The 20,070-nt window shown below is 47.4% G+C and overlaps 1 protein-coding gene across 13 annotated transcripts in view; it reads left to right on the top strand.

The window, feature by feature from the left end:
* The window catches only part of LDB1 (LIM domain binding 1), a 236,549-nt gene that overhangs the window by 119,584 nt on the left and 96,895 nt on the right, over window positions 1-20,070 (top strand). The window contains exon 1 of one of the 13 annotated variants that reach the window (XM_056531457.1): window positions 10,523-10,706. The exons of 11 other annotated variants lie outside the window; for them this stretch is intronic. In XM_056531457.1, the coding sequence (XP_056387432.1) occupies window positions 10,682-10,706 (25 nt within the window). In that variant the 5' untranslated portion in view covers window positions 10,523-10,681. Of the gene's footprint in view, window positions 1-10,522; window positions 10,707-20,070 lie in introns of those variants that run through there. One more of the 13 variants, XM_056531463.1, reaches the window with a different exon arrangement.

The raw sequence follows: 20,070 nt of genomic DNA, 5'->3' as shown, positions 1-20,070 counted from the left end.
CTTTAAAGCGTGCCTGTCATCACAGAAAAAAAATTATGTTTCTATCAGTTACTCACTAGGTCATGCAGATGCTTTACATGTATTTTTATGTGTTTAGCTTCAGTGTTTTGGCTCACAGATCCCTCTGTTTTGCTGCTCGCTCATTCTGACATCCACTGCTCAGGAAGAAGCATGTCTGAGACAAGCATTGAGCCCGCCCTCACTCACTATGCATTCACTTCCTTCCTGAGTCTGCTGTGCTATGCTGGGTCTCTTCATCCAATCACTGCAGTCTGACCACAGTGCTCTCTGCTGACACCTCTGTTTGTGTCAGGAACTGTCCAGAGCTGGAGCAAATCCCTATAGCAAACCTATCCTGCTCTGGACAGTTCCTGACATGGACAGAGGTGTCAGCAGTGAGCGCTGTGGTTAGACTGGAGAGAACTACACAACTTCCTCTGGAGCATAGAGCAGCTGATAAGTACTGGAAGGATTAAGATTTTTAATAGAAATAATTTACAAATCTGTATAACTTTCTGCTACCACATATGTTTTCCACCGGAGTACCCCTTTTAAGGGTACAGGATAGTAGATAAGTGTTTAATTGCGAAGGGTCTGACTGCTTGAACCCCCGCAATCTCGAGAAAGAGCACCCAATCTCACCATACACAGTAGCAGCATATTTTTTAATGGGCCCCTGTTCTCTATGTACAACACTGTCAGGGGGTCTTGTGTATTGTACAAACAAAGTTATTTAGTGGGTAGAGGTATAAGTACCTAATTAAAGGGGTATTCCGGGCAAAAACATCTCATCCCCTATCCAAAGGTTAGGGGATAAGATCTCTGATCGCGGGGGGCTCGCTGCTGAGACCACCCGCATTCTATGCGGGGCAGCGTGTCCGGTTTCGGAAACTTCCGGTTTCCGGGACTGGGGACGTGACGCCACGCCACGCCCCCTCCATTCATGTCTATGGGAGGGGGCGTGACGTCCGTCACGCCCCCTCCCATAGACATGAATGGAGGGGGCGTGGCGTGACGTCACGTCCCCAGTCCCGGAAACCCGGAGGTTTCCGAAACTGGAGACGCAGCCCCGCATAGAATGCGGTTGCTGCAGGAGATCGCGGGGGGTCTCAGCAGCGGCCCCCCCCCCCCCCCCCGCAATCAGGCATCTTAGTTCCTATCCTTTGGATAGGGGATGAGATGTTTTTTGCCCGGAATACCCCTTTAAGTAAAACCATTTACCGGCCAAACTCCCTTTGGCCCAGGTTTTTCTGAATGAATTACTTTTTCAGCTTTTCTATTACATACACGTGAGTCGCCCTTTGTGCGGGAAAATAATATTTGATTGTATTTGATCCAGTAAAAGGATAATCAGTGGAAAGCTCCGCAATCACGCCGGAGCCCTATGGATAGTTCTCGGAGGGCACTGAATAGTTTTTCTTTAAAGTGAAATTATACGCCATCGGAATCATTTAGCCGTAATTAATTAACGACCTTCAAACAATCAGTTGTCTTCCCGGCCTCCATTTGTTCTGTTGAATTGAACAGACGTGCCCCAATTATCCCATACTCCACAAGTCATTTCATCACACAACAGAAAGGCCCCGGTAATGAAGGGTTCTTATGGGTTTCACTTCTGTCTAATTAAACACCTTTTAATCACCGCTAACTCCGGCCACACAGGTCGACAAGTTACCGAGCACTACAATTGAGAGTCCGTACAGCATCCGGCTTCACACACCTTGTTGTATCGCCATGTCCTTACACCCCTTTTGGAATCTCTCACGGTACATACATTACATTACTTATCCTGTACTGATCCTGAGTTATATCCTGTATTATACTCCAGAGCTGTACTCACTATTCTGCTGGTGAGGTCACTGTGTACATACATTACATTACTTATCCTGTACTGATCCTGAGTTATATCCAGTATTATACTGCAGAGCTGTACTCACTATTCTGCTGGTGAGGTCACTGTGTACATACATTACATTACTTATCCTGTACTGATCCTGAGTTATATCCTGTATTATACTCCAGAGCTGTACTCACTATTCTGCTGGTGAGGTCACTGTGTACATACATTACATTACTTATCCTGTACTGATCCTGAGTTATATCCTGTATTATACTCCAGAGCTGTACTCACTATTCTGCTGGTGAGATCACTGTGTACATACATTACATTACTTATCCTGTACTGATCCTGAGTTATATCCTGTATTATACTCCAGAGCTGTACTCACTATTCTGCTGGTGAGGTCACTGTGTACATACATTACATTACTTATCCTGTACTGATCCTGAGTTATATCCTGTATTACACCCCAGAGCTGTACTCACTATTCTGCTGGTGAGGTCACTGTGTACATACATTACATTACTTATCCTGTACTGATCCTGAGTTGTATCCTGTATTATACTCCAGAGCTGTACTCACTATCCTGCTGGTGAGGTCACTGTGTACATAGATTACATTACTTATCCTGTACTGATCCTGAGTTATATCCTGTATTATACCCCAGAGCTTTACTCACTATTCTGCTGGTGGGGTCACTGTGTACATACATTACATTACTTATCCTGTACTGATCCTGAGTTATATCCTGTATTATACTCCAGAGCTGTACTCACTATTCTGCTGGTGGGGTCACTGTGTACATACATTACATTACTTATCCTGTACTGATCCTGAGTTATATCCTGTATTATTCTCGAGAGCTGTACTCACTATTCTGCTGGTGAGGTCACTGTGTACATACATTACATTACTTATCCTGTACTGATCCTGAGTTATATCCTGTATTATACTCCACGGCTGCACTCCCTATTCTGCTGGTGAGGTCACTGTGTACATTACATTACTTATCCTGTACTGATCCTGAGTTATATCTTGTATTATACTCCAGAGCTGCACTTACTATTCTGCTGGTGGAGTCACTGTGTACATACATTACACTACAGGATTGCATACATTACATTACTTATCCTGTACTGATCCTGAGTTATATCCTGTATTATACTCCAGAGCTGTACTCAGGGGCGTACCTAGAGCATTTGGCACCCGGGGCGGACCCTTTGTTTGGCACCCCCCCCCCCCCCACACACACGCACCCCCCTTAATTACACCCCCTCCCTCCCCTCCCCCCAGGGGCGGACTGACAACACTCGGGGCCCCCGGACCAAAAAAAAGGCAAAGGCCCCTGCTAGGCTCTGCAGCTTGTCAATCTTCTGCCACACTCCTATTCCACCCAAATCCCACACACAATAAATTAAAATTTATATATGTAAGAAACACTTTAACATAGGTAAATTTCCATGAACAATAATACTGGTATACAAGGAGTAAATATCTACCACCACACAATAACTGGATAATACCGCCATACTGTACTGAATAAAACCACCATACACAGACCAGTATACTATAAAGAATTTGTATACAATATAAGTGATTATATACAGGACCATATGGCAGTAGATATCAGCTGTACACAGGATGTGTATACCATATAAGTGATTACAGTTACATTTTGGGACTCACAATTACGTCTTTTCTGATCAGCGGCGTCCTCTTTCCTTTTCTTCTCCGTCCGGATAAGACCGCCATGTGGATCTCTTAACATCTGCAGGAAAAACATGTCAGACTCTGCATATATTCAGTGCCCTCCTCTACACAATCTTTCCATCTATAGGCCCACAAACTGTAATAATGCCCTCCTTGGTGTCCTGCACAGTAAAAGGGCAGGTAGGTAGGTAGCCAGGTAACCCCCTCTTTCCCATAGGTATATGCAGAGTTACACCCCCCCTCTTTCCCATAGGTATATGCAGAGTTACACCCCCCCTCTCTTTCCCATAGGTATATGCAGAGCTACGCTACACCCCCCTCTTTCCCATAGGTATATGCAGAGTTAAACCCCCCTCTTTCCCATAGGTATATGCAGAGCTACACCCCCCCACCCCCTCTTTCCCATAGGTATATGCAGAGTTACACTCCCCCCTCTCTTTCCCATATGTATATGCAGAGCTACACCCCCCCTCTTTCCCATAGGTATATGCAGGGTTACCCCCTCTTTCCCATAGGTATATGCAGAGCTACCCCCCTCTTTCCCATATGTATATGTGGAGCTACACCCCCCATAGGTATATGCAGAGCTACACCCCCCCCCCCTTTCCCATAGGTATATGCAGAGCTACACCCCACCCTCTTTCCCATAGGTATATGCAGAGCTACACCCCACCCTCTTTCCCATAGGTATATGCAGAGCTACACCCCCTCTCCCTCCCTTTCCCATAGGTATATGCAGAGCACCCCCCTCTCCCTCCCTTCCCTATAGGTATATGCAGAGCACCCCCCTCTCCCTCCCTTCCCTATAGGTATATGCAGAGCACCCCCCTCTCCCCCATAGGTATATGCAGAGCACCCCCCCTCTCCCCACTTCCCTATAGGTATATGCAGAGCACCCCCCCTCTCCCCACTTCCCTATAGGTATATGCAGAGCACCCCCCTCTCCCCCCTTCCCTATAGGTATATGCAGAGCACCCCCCCTCTCCCCCCTTCCCTATTGGTATATGCAGAGCACCCCCCTCTCCCCCCTTCCCTATAGGTATATGCAGAGCACCCCCCCTCTCCCCCTTCCCTATAGGTATATGCAGAGCACCCCCCTCTCCCCCTTCCCTATAGGTATATGCAGAGAACCCCCCCCCTCTCCCCCTTCCCTATAGGTATATGCAGAGCACCCCCCCTCTCCCCCCCTTCTCTATAGGTATATGCAGAGCACCCCCCTCTCCCCCCTCCTCTATAGGTATATGCAGAGCACCCCCCCTCTCCCCCCCTTCCTTATAGGTATATGCAGAGCACCCCCCCCTCTCCCCCCTTCCCTATAGTTATATGCAGATCACCCCCCTCTCCCCCCCCTTCCCTATAGGTATATGCAGAGCACCCCCCCCTCTCCCCCCTTCCCTATAGTTATATGCAGAGCACCCCCCCCTCTCCCCCCCTTCCCTATAAGTATATGCAGAGCACCCTCCCCCTTCCCTATAGGTATAGGCAGGGTTAAAAAAAAAAAAAAGGATGCTCACCTGATATCCCACGCAGCGATCTCCTCAGCTGCAGGGCCCGCGTCTTCTCTCCTCCACAGTACAGGCACCGATGAGTGACGTCACCGGCGCCTGTACTGCGTGCTGCGGTGGGGCGGAGGTCACGTCTCCTCTGTGTAGCTGCAGATGCGGCTCACACAGAGGGGACACCTTCTCCTGTATGTGCATGTATCGCGCATACAGGAGAATGCACCCCTGTCTGCTGGAGATCTGGGACGAGCATCCCGGACCTCAGTAGCGGCGGCGGCGGCGGGTCAGTCCGCCCCTAGCACCCCCCTTGAAAGTGGCACCCGGGGCAGGCCATAGCTGTACTCACTATTCTGCTGGTGGGGTCACTGTGTACATACATTACATTACTTATCCTGTACTGATCATGAGTTATATCCTGTATTATACTCCAGAGCTGTACTCGCTATTCTGCTGATGGGGTCACTGTGTACATACATTACATCACTTATTCTGTACTGATCCTGACTTGGCTATTGGATCTAGAATTTCAGTGGTGGAACATCTACAGTGGACATTCCTTATTGTGAGGGGAGGCTGCTGCATTGCATTTTCTGGAGCGGAATTCTGCTCGGATAATATGTAGTGTGAATGGGCCCTAAAAGGCCTTCCAGACATTCACTTTAAGCTAGGAACAAATAGCCCATGGGAACAAATCACATTTTTGTATAATTTCTATTTTTTTCTAAGAAGAAATTTGTTTGCAATTTAAATGGGGAAACCATGATGAACCGGGAAAATCAACCCATAAATTACACGTGACTTGCTTATAGGGTCACGCACAATTTTGGTTGCACAACTATTTTGCACTTTTACATAGCTTTTTAGTGTTATCATGCAGTCCTAGACTGATGCTCACTAAATGTATTTCTGTACTTTATCAACAGATGGCGCTGTTCTGAGTACAGATCTCTGTATGTAGATGCACAATTTGCAATAAACCTCTAGTCTAAGGGGCTTTCATTGCACTAAAAAGTTTACTTTTTATTTCTTCTTTTAATTTTGTACTTTTTGCTACTGTGCTCCTAATGTTGCTGTTGAGTGTAGTGAAAAGACTGGACAATGCAGGACCAAGATACAGGAAAACTTCTCAAAGGGCACCAGAATGTATAGGAAAAAGTGGACTGCTTATGTTATATCCCTGGACTGCAAACCTCCCCGTGGAGGGACACTTATTTTTTTAAATATATCCAGTGCACTGCTTTTGCATGTCTATTTTGCACTGCCATTTGTAATAAATGTTCCTAAGACGTACTTCATATACTGTATGTGAACAATGCTAGAGCTGCCTAGGCATGTGGCTTATAGTACTTATCATAGATAAGTGTTTCCCAACCAGGGTGCCGCCAGCTGTTGCAAAACTATAACTCCCAGCATGTCCGGACAGCCGAAGGCTGTCCGGGCATGCTGGGAGTTGCAGTTTTGCAACAGCTGGCAGCACCCTGGTTGGAAAGCACTGCCAGAGATTGAAAATCTAGACCAGTGGTATCTAAACCATATGTTGCCAAAGGCTGTCCGGGCATTCTGGGAGTTGTAGTTTTGCGACAGCTGGTGGCACCCTGGTTGGAAAGTGCTGCCATAGATTGAGCATCTTTGGTGCCACAGGGGTGCTAGGAAATACCTTATCACTTTGTGACGCCAGGACACCGTTAACCTATACACGGTCCGAGGTTGGAGACAGCTTCTCCTGGGCTAGACACAGGGAAGACACCGACGTCAGCTAAACCACGAGAACTCAATAGAAAGCGTAATTAGTCCCTCAGTGGGCCCAACACCTGTGCCGCATGTCTGCCTGAGGAAGTCCGAAGGAACAGGCCAGCCTTTGGTTCTGGGATGCCACACATATAGAACAGAGGTATCTAAACCAGATGTTGCATGCCCAAACAGCCAACCGCTGACATCCAGCACCCCAGCTTATCATTGCATTACACAATGAACGGAGCCAAATGCCTGAACTGTTCATTGTTTAGTGCTAGGCTGACCATACGACCAAATCGATTGTGTCCCGTTTTTTAAACATATTGGAACAAAGTCAACATCCTGCAGCCACTGGTACCTGTTCTAAAAGTGGCCACGGCCCTTGCTGCCTGATCTTAAAGTGGCAGCCAACGCCGCAGTCAGTAAGCAGTGACTGCCGATAACTTGTGGCACATCACTCCCCTGACATCGTGTCCTGAGAAAAGGGGCAGGACATCAGGGGATCTCCGCACTGTAGAGAATGAGTCTGAACCATGGTGCGGAGACGGGAACAAGCACCCAGCACCAGGCTAGTAACTAGATATAGTGAACATCAGCTTAAGTGCTACACTGCTCCTCTGGTCCCAGTATGGTGTACTGTGTCCCCAGTATAATAGGATAAGGGGGCACAGTGGGGGCCTATAACTGTATATGGGGCAGTATAGGGACCTACAACCCCCATTTATAATTTTAGGCCTCTAAACTCATATATGGGGACATATAGAGGAGGCATATAGAGGAGAGGAGGAATATAACTATTTGGGGGGCACATAGGGGCCAACAACTATATATGGGGCAGAATAAGGGCCTACAACTATACATGGGGGCCTACAAATATATATGGGGGTGGTATGGGGACCTACAACTATGTATAGGGGCAGTATGGGGGCCCGGGCCTACAACTTTATGTATGGGGGCCTGCAACTACATAAAGGGGCAATATAATGGCCGGCAACTATATATGGGGCAATATAATGGCCTGCAACTATATATGGGGGCAGTATGGGGGCCTAAAAATATTTATGGGGGCAGTGTAGCTATATATAACATAAACCCATTTTTGTCTCAAGAATATATGGTCGGCCCAGTAGAGGTGGGACTGTGTCACTGCAGCTCATTTTTCATTCAGATCAGTAGGAGCTGAGCTGCAGTAACACGTCACCACCACCATACAATGAACGACGCACGGCTTCTGGCCCTGTGCTGGGCTGATTGGCGGGTGTGTCGGGTGTCTGCATCCTGACCGATCAGGGATTGATGGTCTTACCTGAGAATAGGCCAACAATCTTTTTCAACCTGAAAACCCAGTGTAACCAGTTGGAGTTATTTTTGGATAGTGCTGCAAGTGGGTGGTAGGACCCAAATAGCTCCAACCCTCATGCAGAAAATCTCATCATAGTCTTCTCATATTGGAACATATTTAAAGACATCAATCCTACTTTATGTTCTATATACAATGAGGTAGATTTTCGGATGGTTGGCAGTAGGTTCAATCCAATGTATGCTGATACCAATGGCATAATATTTGGTGTACCTCCAAAAACTGACATTTGGTATTCAAATAATACCAACATCTTATTCAAAAATAGCTCTGTGGAGTGCTGTACAGAAGTCATCATAACACCAACATAAAGTAAATAAAGAATACCACTATATAGTGCATAAATATTATAATGTTGAGTCCAATGTTCTGCTACTAGAGGCTTTGAGAACAGCTAGCCAAGATGGCTACAGGTGCAGGCTGGCTGGAACAAGCTGCAAGCATACAGAGAGGACAGTCCAAGATCTTACACAGGAGATAGTCAGAGCCCGAGGAATGAGCCAAAGTCCTGAATACAGGCAGGGATCAGCAACACAGAATCAGCAGACAGACAGGCTTCAGAGACCTAGCAATGCAGAATACACAACCTTGCTGAGGCCAGGAACAGCAGGTATGGCAGACTTATATATACATTGGTTGGCTGGGATTGGAGGAGGAACCATGCACGCTAGCTCTATAAAACTCAGCCACTGCTCGTACGGGGCCCCTACTGGACAGAGTGGAGACTGAAGCAAGAGACATACCAGAGCAGGAAGACTAGGAAATATAGTAGACATATGACACAGAGAATGTTGCCTGATGCTAGTAAGAACCAGGACACATGGAACGCTGGTGGTTGCCAACCAGCAGCATTACACTGATCAACCATATAATTCTGTACATCTGCCCTTTGGGTAGCTTGTCATCATCACCTGCAGTGGCAGTTTATTGCTTAGACCAGGGCTGCTTTTGTAATGTAAACCTTTCCCTGCTGTTATCCCTTGCTTCACTCCTTTTAGTTTGTTATCATACTCATCAGCAGATCACTATTTAAACCAGGGCTGATTTTGTAATTGAACCCCTTCCTTGCCGTGATCCTGTTGCAATTTTCCATTATTGCAAAGCCAGTACATCAATTTCCCACTTCTCTCCCCAACATGCCATCTATAGTACTGTACTCTATATCACCCCCATCACAGTGCCAGACTGTTCAGTCCAGTGCACTTTATCCAGCAGTATATCATGTCAAACAGAGAGGAGTAGGTACTTTCCTGTGATTGGCCAGAGAAGTAAGGAATAGGAAGTCTAGATGGTTGTACTACTGGCAAACAGTCCAGCTTAGTTCCTGCCCACTAAGAGAATGCTCTATATATAGGGAAACCTCAGGAGCTCAATAACAGCAATGAGTGCACTAAAAGCATCCATCACCACCCTGTAGATTAATGTAACACAACCTGGTAGGTTTGTAATTTTTGGAATTTTTTTTATAGATAAGTACGATTTACCTTTGTTTGTGAGAGTGATCTGCATGTAGTATCAGTTGAGTAGCCATGGTCAACATTTGCAATGAATTAGTATATTCTGTCTATGTTTTCATGGGTTTCCTCTGTCTACTTTGTTTTCCCCTTATACTCTGATTGATAAGATTGTAGATCCCAGATTTGTCCCGGAATGATGTATGATCAGCTCACATGGTTAGGACTGCTGCCATGCAGCACTGGGGCCATAGGTCAAAGTTTACTACAAGTTTATTTTTGTCCTATATATCTCCATCATTTTGCTCTGATGTCCTACACTATTGGGTCTTTGCTTGGTATTATATTGTGAGAGCCTTTGGGGCAGAGACCATTGTGAATACATTCTTTGTATAGTGCTGTGGCATACGTATGTGCTATATATCTTTTAAGTGGTAAATAAGAATGGGGCTTCAACCCTGGCGATGTACTATTGATTGGTGCCCGCTATGACGATAGATGAGAAGCCCGCTCACAAAGCTACGCCAAATTGACACGACCTGCTTTAGGCCCCAGGATCTATGCTCAGTGCATTGCACAATAGACTTGGCCTTGTTGTAGCATCGAAGGCTTTGTCTTTGGCGAATGACCCCCATGATCTGAGAACACATCTAGGCTCTGTACCAAGGATGGAAAGAAAGGGTAGGTGGGGGGTTCAGTAGCTCTTATCAATGTTGCTAATGCGGATTGCTGACTTAAGTCCCTGGGGAGCCATTTCCCTCCCCCACCCCCTCGTTCTGCTGGCTATGGTGAGTGAGGCTGGGCCGCTATCAGCTCTCCCTCAGGTTGAAGAGATGGTTTCCTGTGGTAGAGGGCGGGGTGTTCATACAAGCCACAGTACACAAGGCAGGCTCAACACGAGCTGTCACAGCAGCCTGTACCCATCCTGCACTCTGTGCTATGATGGCCACTTGTGCATGACAGTAGGAGAACAGGGAAGACAGAGGAGAGACGAGTGTCCGGGAATAACAATTCCTCCTTCCTCACACTTCTCTTTTTTTGTTGTCATTGATGAAAAGGAAATTACAGGACCCTTTAACAAATGGCTGAAGACTTTGACATAGCAGGTAAGAAAAGTGGCGCTGATAGCGTTTAGCATTTCATAGCTACAGCGGTGATTGTGAGCCTTCTGTGGTCATGAAATGGTTAACAGTACCTCAAGACGTCACCAAATTACCAATGCCGGGGTACTTTTATGGGTACGGTATTAGCATCGCATAGTCCAGTGTGGACAATCCAATAAACCATACGTAAGGGGGGTGTTAATTTTTTTTTTTTTTAAGTAGAATGGCCTATATATGCATGGCCGTAAGAGGAAAGGGCTAATAATAAAAAAAATATTTGGTCATGTTGCTGGAATGAAGTTCCCAAATGAATCTTCCATTATTACAGTAATAATGAGTCACATGACCGGGGTTTGTTTACATCAGCTCCTGCGGTGTAGGAGTATGTGAATGTTATATGATGCTAAATGCTATACCTACTGTATTTAATGACTGCAGTACATAGCTGTATGCCCGGTGTATATAGCAAATACATTGTCCTCGCAATATGGCATTTCAGTAGGAGGGCAACTGCTAAAAAGACAAAAGTTTACATTGTGCTGAATCACTCATAGCTGCTTCTACCTAAAACCAACATTTTCTCGGACAATACTGTAAAGTGTTATTGAGTAAATAAATTCAAAAGTATTAAGAGAAAACTCTCATCTGCCACCGATTCTGACCTTAGCCAAACTGCAACCACTTGACCCCGTCCATGTGACCAAATCCATATGGTACTGTCCATGTGACCAAGTCAATATGACAAAGTCAATGAGATTCCAGTCCATATGACCAAACCCATAAGACCCAGGTTATATGACCAAGTCATGGGACCCATTCCACGTGACCAAATCCTTAAGACCCCGTCCATGTTATTCCAGTATATATGGCCTAGTCTGTGTGACCAAATCCATGAGACCAAGTCCATGTGACCCCAGTCTATATGGCCCAGTCTATGTGACCCCATTCCATGAGACCTAGTCCATGTGAACCCAGTTTATATGACCAAGTCATGAGGCCCAGTCCATGTTGCCAAATCCTTAAGACCCAGTACATATCACCTAGTCCATGTGATCCCAATTTATATGACATTATTCATGTCATTTAATCCATAAAACCTAGTCCATGTAATCCCAAAGGAAGTGACCTAGTCCATGTGACTCCAGTCCATATTACCTAGTCCAGGTGATCCCAGTCCATCAGATCCACTCCATGTGACCAAATCCATAGGACTCCATATGACCTAGCCCATATGTTTAGAGCTTGGAGATCCAACATGTCCGGCCCTTCTCTCACCTAACATCTGCCATCAGGCGGAGATTCAGGAGGCCACCATACATACAAGATTTTTGTCCAATACTGATGAAATCTGCGCAATCCTATGCAAGCCATTCAATCCATATTGGTCTTTTTTGGAAGCATTCTTGGAATTTAATCTTAAGAAATTTTTCACTGAGGTCCTGGGGTATTTGTGACATCTGGCTACTGTGGTCATACACTGTACTGCCTTGTACACAGACAGTAGATGACCACAGACAGGTCCATAGCTGGTGGAGAAAAAAGGGTCAGGGGCATAGGAATTAGTCAAGTCTACATTTTAAGGGACATCTTGCAGCCTGTTATTCATTTAAATCAGGATTTTATATTAAAGGGGTACTCCGCTGCTCAGTGTTGGGAACAAACTGTTCCGAACGCTGGAGCCGGGAGCTTGTGACATCATAGCCCTACCCCCTCATGACATCACGCCCCTCCCCCTCAATGCAAGTCTATGGGAGGGGCGTGACAGCCGTCACACCTCCTCCCATAGACTTGCATTGAGGGGGTGGGGCATGATGCCATGAGGGGCGGGGCTATGATGTCACGAGCTCCCGGCGCCAGCTCCAGCGTTCGGAACACTTTGTTCCAAACGCTGAGCAGCAGAGTAACCCTTTAAGAATGAAGACTAGAAAGTGGCTAAGTTGCTTAGGATCCATCTAAGGAGATAATTCTGAGGTCCCTTAATAATGCTAAAAAAAAAAAGTCAATACGGCTGCATTCACACCTCGTTTTCAGCCTACGCCTGCCGGATCCGGCTGGGGAGGGGAAAACCAGGCACTCCGTACCCCACCCAGACCGGCGCTGAAATCCATTTACTCTAATGAGCCGACTGGAGTCAAACGCACATTTTTGACCCTTATCCGGTTTCTTGACCGGACCTAAAACTGTAGTATACTACGGTTTTATGTCCGGTCAAGAAACCGGATAGGGGTCAGAAATGAGCCGACCGGAGTCACCGTTTGACTCCAGTCGGCTCATTAGAGTAAATGGATTTCCGCGCCGGTCCGGCTCGGGTACGGGAGAGCATGATTTTCCCCTATCCCAGCCGGATCCGGCAAGCGTAGGCTGAAAACGAGGTGTGAATGCAGCCGTATTGACTTTTTTTCAATTCTACATGAGTCTAAAGTACTCTGAGTACAGCAGTATGTGTAGTATAGCAGTATTATGGACTTTATGTGTGTTGTAAACTGTACTGTGTGTGTGGTTTAGCAGTACTATATGTGTGTGGAATGCTTGCACTGTGTATGTGTGTGGTATAGCATTACTATGTATGTGTGTGGTATAGCATTACTATGTACAGTAAATGTATGGTATGTAAGAACTATATATGTATGTGTGGTATAGCAATATGATGTACTGTACTGTATGTGTGTGGTATAGTTGCACTGTGTATGTGTGTAGTATAGCAGTACTATGTATGTGTGTGGTATAGCAGTACTATGTATGTGTGTGGTATAGCATTACTATGTACAGTAAATGTATGGAATATAAAAACTATATATGTATGTGTGGTATAGCAATATGATGTACTCTACTGTATGTGTGTGGTATAGCTGCACTTTGAATGTGTGTAGTATAGCAGTACTAGGTATGTGTATGATATAGCAGTATTATGTACTATATGATTATGGGATAGCAGTGCTATGAATCTGTGTGGTATAGTACACAACAACCAACTTCATGTATAGTACAATATGATATATGAGAAGCTTATGTAGTATCTGGCACAAAACATCATGTAGAACCACAAGTCTCAGCATGAACTAGCCGTCAGCAGCATACTGGGTGACTACTGCTGTAGCCTTAATAAGTAGAAGTCTAATGCACAGTAATACTGATTCTTTGCCAGGTATTTCATCCCCATAGAGCGACACATTTCTACCTATAGCATTCAGAGCAGTATAGTGTGGTCCTCACCCTATCTATGTTACACGTATGGCACCAGAACACATGTGAGCAGGGAGATAAGCGTAATCGTGTGTATAGCAGCTGCTGATCTCCACCTCTGCTGTACACCTAATAAACAGTCACACTCCGCTGTAGCTTACAAGTCATAGTCTTTTCTTTTTGTTTTATATTTGTATTTTGTCACAATTTTTCTCAGTAATGACGGCAATGATTAAAAGTAGAGATGAGCGTATTTTTAAAAAATTCCATTTTAGGCGATTAGCTGAATTTTCCGAAAAAAATCGGTTCGGTCTGAATTTTTTCGCTGTGAATCGCTATTAAAAACGGCTATTTCAGGGCTACAGAGAGCCTCAATAGGGGTGTAGAACACTTTGCATTGTCGTAACACGCATAGGGAGTGTGCTGGCGTAGTGAAATAATACTGTTATTCAGTATGACATGCAGATTACAGGCTGCAGGGTCGGGAGACCCTATGGCGTCACAATTGAAGAGATTAAAGAGGTTTTTTAATTTAATCATTATTCTATTTAATTTGAATTTTTTTATTTTTTTAAATGCTTTTTCAGGACCCATTCTGGTGAGCATCGAGCTGGCGGTCTGCCGCAAGGCGAGCTACCACCTGTTCCAGACCCTACTCTCAGCGACACCCCCCCCCCCCTCAACTGTCTAAGAGTACGTTCACATGGGCAGATCCCCAGCACGTATTACGCTGTGGATCCGCCACTGAAGGACCGCTGTATGCTGCCTTTACAGGTGCCTGCTCGCAGCAGCAATCCCCCGCTACTAGCAGACACACTGCAATGTGCGTGTTGCCATGTGTATAGAGCAGGGGGAGAGGCTGCGGTGTATGCGAGTACACCGTGCATGCGCAGCGACTCACACATTGCTTCAGTGGTCGTCTGTGAGGCGAGCTACCACCTGTTCCAGACCCTGCCTCTCAGCACTCTCAGCACAACGCCACCCCCCCCCCCTCCGACTGTGAAAGTGTGAATGTTTCATTTAATCAGTTATGGTTCATTATTATCGCACCAACCTGTTTAGTTGGATTCTTGTGGTAATTTCACAGGTAATATATGATGACAACCATTAGAATTTTAATTGAAGATTTTTATTAGATTCCCAAGTTTAATGTCCCGGGGGCCCGAAGCGTTTACTTTCAACTAACACTGTATGACCACAAAACCCCATATAACAAGTGTCACGATTCGGCTTCCAGGTAGTGGATCCTCTGTGTCAGCGAGGGATTGGCGTGGACCGTGCTAGTGGACCGGTTCTAAGAGGCTACTGGTTTTCACCAGAGCCCGCCGCAAAGCGGGATGGTCTTGCTGCGGCAGTAGCAACCAGGTCGTATCCACTAGCAACGGCTCTACCTCGCTGACTGCTGAGAAGGCGTGGGACAGAAGGACTAGGCAGAGGCAAGGTCAGACGTAGCAGAAGGTCGGGGGCAGGCGGCAAGGTTCGTAGTCAGGATGGGTAGCAGAAGTTCAGGTACACAGGCTTTGGACACACTAAACGCTTTCACTGGCACAAGGCAACAAGATCCGGCAAGGGAGTGCATGGGAGGAGGTCAGATAAAGGCAGGGAGCAGATGGAAGCCAATTAAGCTAATTGGGCCAGGCACCAATCATTGGTGCACTGGCCCTTTAAGTCTCAGAGAGCTGGCGCGCGCGCGCCCTAGAGAGCGGAGCCGCGCGCGCCAGCACATGACAGCAGGGGACCGGGACGGGTAAGTGACCTGGGATGCGATTCGCGAGCGGGCGCGTCCCGCTGTGCGAATCGCATCCCCAACGGCCATGACAGTGCAGCGCTCCCGGTCAGCGGGACTGACTGGGGCGCTGCAGGGAGAAAGACGCCGTGAGCGCTCCGGGGAGGAGCGGGGACCCGGAGCGCTAGGCGTAACAGTACCCCCCCCTTAGGTCTCCCCTTCTCTTTGTCCGGTAACTGCCTCCCCTGGGATGAGGACACCGGGAAAGAATGGAGGGTTTCCTCAACGGCAGGCAGTACAGCAGGAGTGGGAATGGGGAGGGAGGGCAGAGGGCGAGGCCTGGCACGGGGCAGTGTGACACCAGGACGGGGGCCATGGGGAGGCACAGAGGCTTGCCTGACGGGACTGGGAGGGGGGGAGAGGCACTTCCTGTGGCAGGCAGAGTCCCAGTTCCTGATCTCCCCGGTGGTCCAATCAATGGTGGGGGAATGAAGCCGGAGCCAAGGCAGACCGAGGAGGACCTCAGAGGTACAGTTGGGGAGAATGAAGAACTCAATCCTCTCAAGGTGGGGTCCAATAGACATGAGAAGGGGCTCTGTGCGGTAACGCACGGTGCAGTCCAATCTGGCTCCGTTGACCGCGGAAATGTAGAGCGGCTTGACGAGACGGGTCACCGGGATGCTGAATTTATTAACAAACGACTCCAAAATAAAATTTCCAGAGGCACCGGAGTCCAAGCAGGCCACGGCTGAGAGGGAGGAGTTGGCTGAAGAAGAAATCCGCACGGGTACCGTGAGACGTGGAGGAGCAGACTTGGAACCAAGAGACGCCACACCCACGTGAGCTGGGTGCGTGCGTGCGTTTCCCAGGCGTGGAGGACGGATAGGGCAATCCACCAAGAAATGCTCGGTACTGGCACAGTAAAGACAGAGATTTTCTTCTCTACGGCGATTCCTCTCTTCCTGGGTCAGGCGAGACCGATCCACTTGCATGGCCTCCTCGGCGGGAGGCCCAGGCGAAGACTGCAAAGGATGCTGTGGGAGAGGTGCCCAGAGATCTAAGTCTTTTTCCTGGCGGAGCTCTTGGTGTCGCTCAGAAAAACGCATGTCAATGCGGGTAGCCAAATGGATGAGTTCTTGGAGGTTGGCAGGAATCTCTCGTGCGGCCAGCACATCCTTGATGCGACTGGATAGGCCTTTTTTAAAGGTCGCGCAGAGAGCCTCAATATTCCAGGATAGTTCAGAAGCAAAAGTACGGAATTGTATGGCGTACTCGCCAACGGAAGAATTACCCTGGACCAGGTTCAACAGGGCAGTCTCGGCAGAAGAAGCTCGGGCTGGCTCCTCGAAGACACTCCGGAGTTCAGCGAAGAAGGCCTGGACTGTGGCTGTGGCAGGATCATTGCGGTCCCAGAGCGGTGTGGCCCAAGACAAGGCCTTTCCTGAAAGAAGGCTTACTACGAACGCCACCTTAGACCGTTCTGAAGGAAACAAGTCCGACAACATCTCCATATGCAGGGAACACTGAGACAAAAATCCACGGCAGAGTTTAGAGTCCCCATCAAATTTGTCCGGCAGGGACAAGCGGAGGTTAGGAGCGGCCACTCGCTGCGGAGGAGGTGCAGGAGCTGGCGGAGGAGATGGTTGCTGCTGTAGCAGAGGCAGAAGTTGCTGTAACATGGCGGTCAACTGCGACAGCTGCTGTCCTTGTTGGGCAATCTGCTGCGATTGCTGAGCGACCACCGTGGGAAGATCAGCGAGACTTGGCAGCGGCACCTCAGCGGGATCCATGGCCGGATCTACTGTCACGATTCGGCTTCCAGGTAGTGGATCCTCTGTGTCAGCGAGGGATTGGCGTGGACCGTGCTAGTGGACCGGTTCTAAGAGGCTACTGGTTTTCACCAGAGCCCGCCGCAAAGCGGGATGGTCTTGCTGCGGCAGTAGCAACCAGGTCGTATCCACTAGCAACGGCTCTACCTCGCTGACTGCTGAGAAGGCGTGGGACAGAAGGACTAGGCAGAGGCAAGGTCAGACGTAGCAGAAGGTCGGGGGCAGGCGGCAAGGTTCGTAGTCAGGATGGGTAGCAGAAGTTCAGGTACACAGGCTTTGGACACACTAAACGCTTTCACTGGCACAAGGCAACAAGATCCGGCAAGGGAGTGCATGGGAGGAGGTCAGATAAAGGCAGGGAGCAGATGGAAGCCAATTAAGCTAATTGGGCCAGGCACCAATCATTGGTGCACTGGCCCTTTAAGTCTCAGAGAGCTGGCGCGCGCGCGCCCTAGAGAGCGGAGCCGCGCGCGCCAGCACATGACAGCAGGGGACCGGGACGGGTAAGTGACCTGGGATGCGATTCGCGAGCGGGCGCGTCCCGCTGTGCGAATCGCATCCCCAACGGCCATGACAGTGCAGCGCTCCCGGTCAGCGGGACTGACCGGGGCGCTGCAGGGAGAAAGACGCCGTGAGCGCTCCGGGGAGGAGCGGGGACCCGGAGCGCTAGGCGTAACAACAAGGAGTCACATGGCGACACAATCGCAGAGCCCAGAGGTTTCAGCAGCCCAGCGAGACCATAGGGCCTCACAATTGAAAAGATTAAAGATATTTTGTAAAATTTTAATTGAAGATTTTATATGCATTTAACATTTTTAAGTTTCCTTTAATGTGCCAACAGCATGAGGAGACCATATGGTGGCACAATGATACAGCCTGGAGGTGGTAGCAGCATGAGGAGACCATAATGTGGCAGAATGACACAGCTTGGAATTGGCGGCAGCAAGAGGAGACCATATCATATAAAATCATATATTTTATACTAAGAAAATTTACGTTTTAGCTAATGCATATCCTCAGTACTTACTTGTGGTCTAATGCGGAGGAATTTCTGTAACTGGGGACCAGCACCTTAATTATGTTTTGCAGTATCCATAGCAGCACAATGAGAGAGCCTGAAGGTGGCAGCATTATTATGAGGAGACCATATGGCAGCACAATGAGAGAGCCTGGAGGTGGCAGCATAAGCATGAGGAGACCATATGGCAGCACAATGAGGGCCATGCCAACTGAAACTGAGGGTTGAGTCTGAGGAACCCACTGACTGTTGACTGGTGGTGTCGGATGTCACTTGGGATGAAGTGGATGACCGAGTGAACCAATCAATCACGGCTTCTGGGTTGCTGGTCGAGAAACGACTGCTAGCTGACACCGAGAGCTCAGACCTCCTGCTGCCACCCGCCCCTACTCTGCTGTGACCTCTGCCTGCGCCTGATGAATTTAGGCCTCTGCCACTCCTCTGTGCATGTCCTGGCACTTCTCTGCCTGACATACTTATACACCAGCTGAGTGCGTATATGTTACACTTATGAGAGGAGGAAAATGCGCTCCACTACGCTTAAAACTTTGTTACACTACAGAAACAAGGGTGTAGCTTTGGCTGGCCTTTCACAGTAACTAGGCCCAAATGAGTTTTTCAGGAAAAAAAAAAAACTACACCACGTAGGTGTATGTACAGTTTAAACTCCACCACAAACTGTATAAGGCTACAGAAACAAGTGGGTAGCTTTGGCTGGCCTTTAACAGTACCTAGGCCAAAATCAGTTTTTCAGGAAAAAAACATACACCACGTAGGTGTACGTACAGTTTAAACTTATGAGAGAAGGACTATGCGGACTATGCGCTCCGCTTAAAACTGCATAAGGCTACAGAAAAAAAAAATAATAATGTACACCACCTATGTATGCACAGGTTACACTTATGAGAGGACAATAAGCTCCGTTACGCAACTTGTATTAGGCAATGTAATCAGGTGACTATGGCTTTTTGTGCTCACCCTAACTGGCCACTGTTAGCTTTAGAGTTGTTGTACAACCAACTGCAGCAGGACAGAATCTATGTGTAGTAGAGCCCAGTACAGTATTATTAGGCACTAGTGTTGAGCACGAATATTCGAAATGCGAATTTTGACCGCGAATATAGGCACTTTGCGATTTTGAAAATATTTAGAATATAGTGAGATACATTTGTAATGACGAATATTTGTTTTTTTATGCGAATATCGGCACTTCTAGACTGGACACTGATCCCTCTCTTCTTTTAGGTAACAGATATAATTGCGCATGCGCACTATGCGATTTTCATTACAAATGTTCTCATGGAAAAAAAAGATAATTAACTTAGTGAATATGCAAATTTCTCGTACATAGGACGGATATTCATGAATAAAATTAGCGAAATATCACAAATTCGAATATGGCCCCTGCCGCTCATAACTATTAGGTACCCTAATAGCAGGTGACAATGGCTTTTAGTGCTCTGCCTAACTGGCCCCTTTAACCCCTTAAGGACCAGGGGTTTTTACGTTTTTGCATTTTCGTTTTTTGCTCCTTGCCTTTAAAAAATCATAACTCTTTCAATTTTGCACCTAAAAATCCATATGATGGCTTATTTTTTGCGCCACCAATTC

This window comes from Hyla sarda, chromosome 7 (assembly GCF_029499605.1).
Source record: "Hyla sarda isolate aHylSar1 chromosome 7, aHylSar1.hap1, whole genome shotgun sequence".
Classification (NCBI taxonomy): Eukaryota; Metazoa; Chordata; class Amphibia; order Anura; family Hylidae; genus Hyla; species Hyla sarda.
Note: the sequence above shows the minus strand (reverse complement) of the source record. Positions and strands in the feature narration are given on the sequence as shown.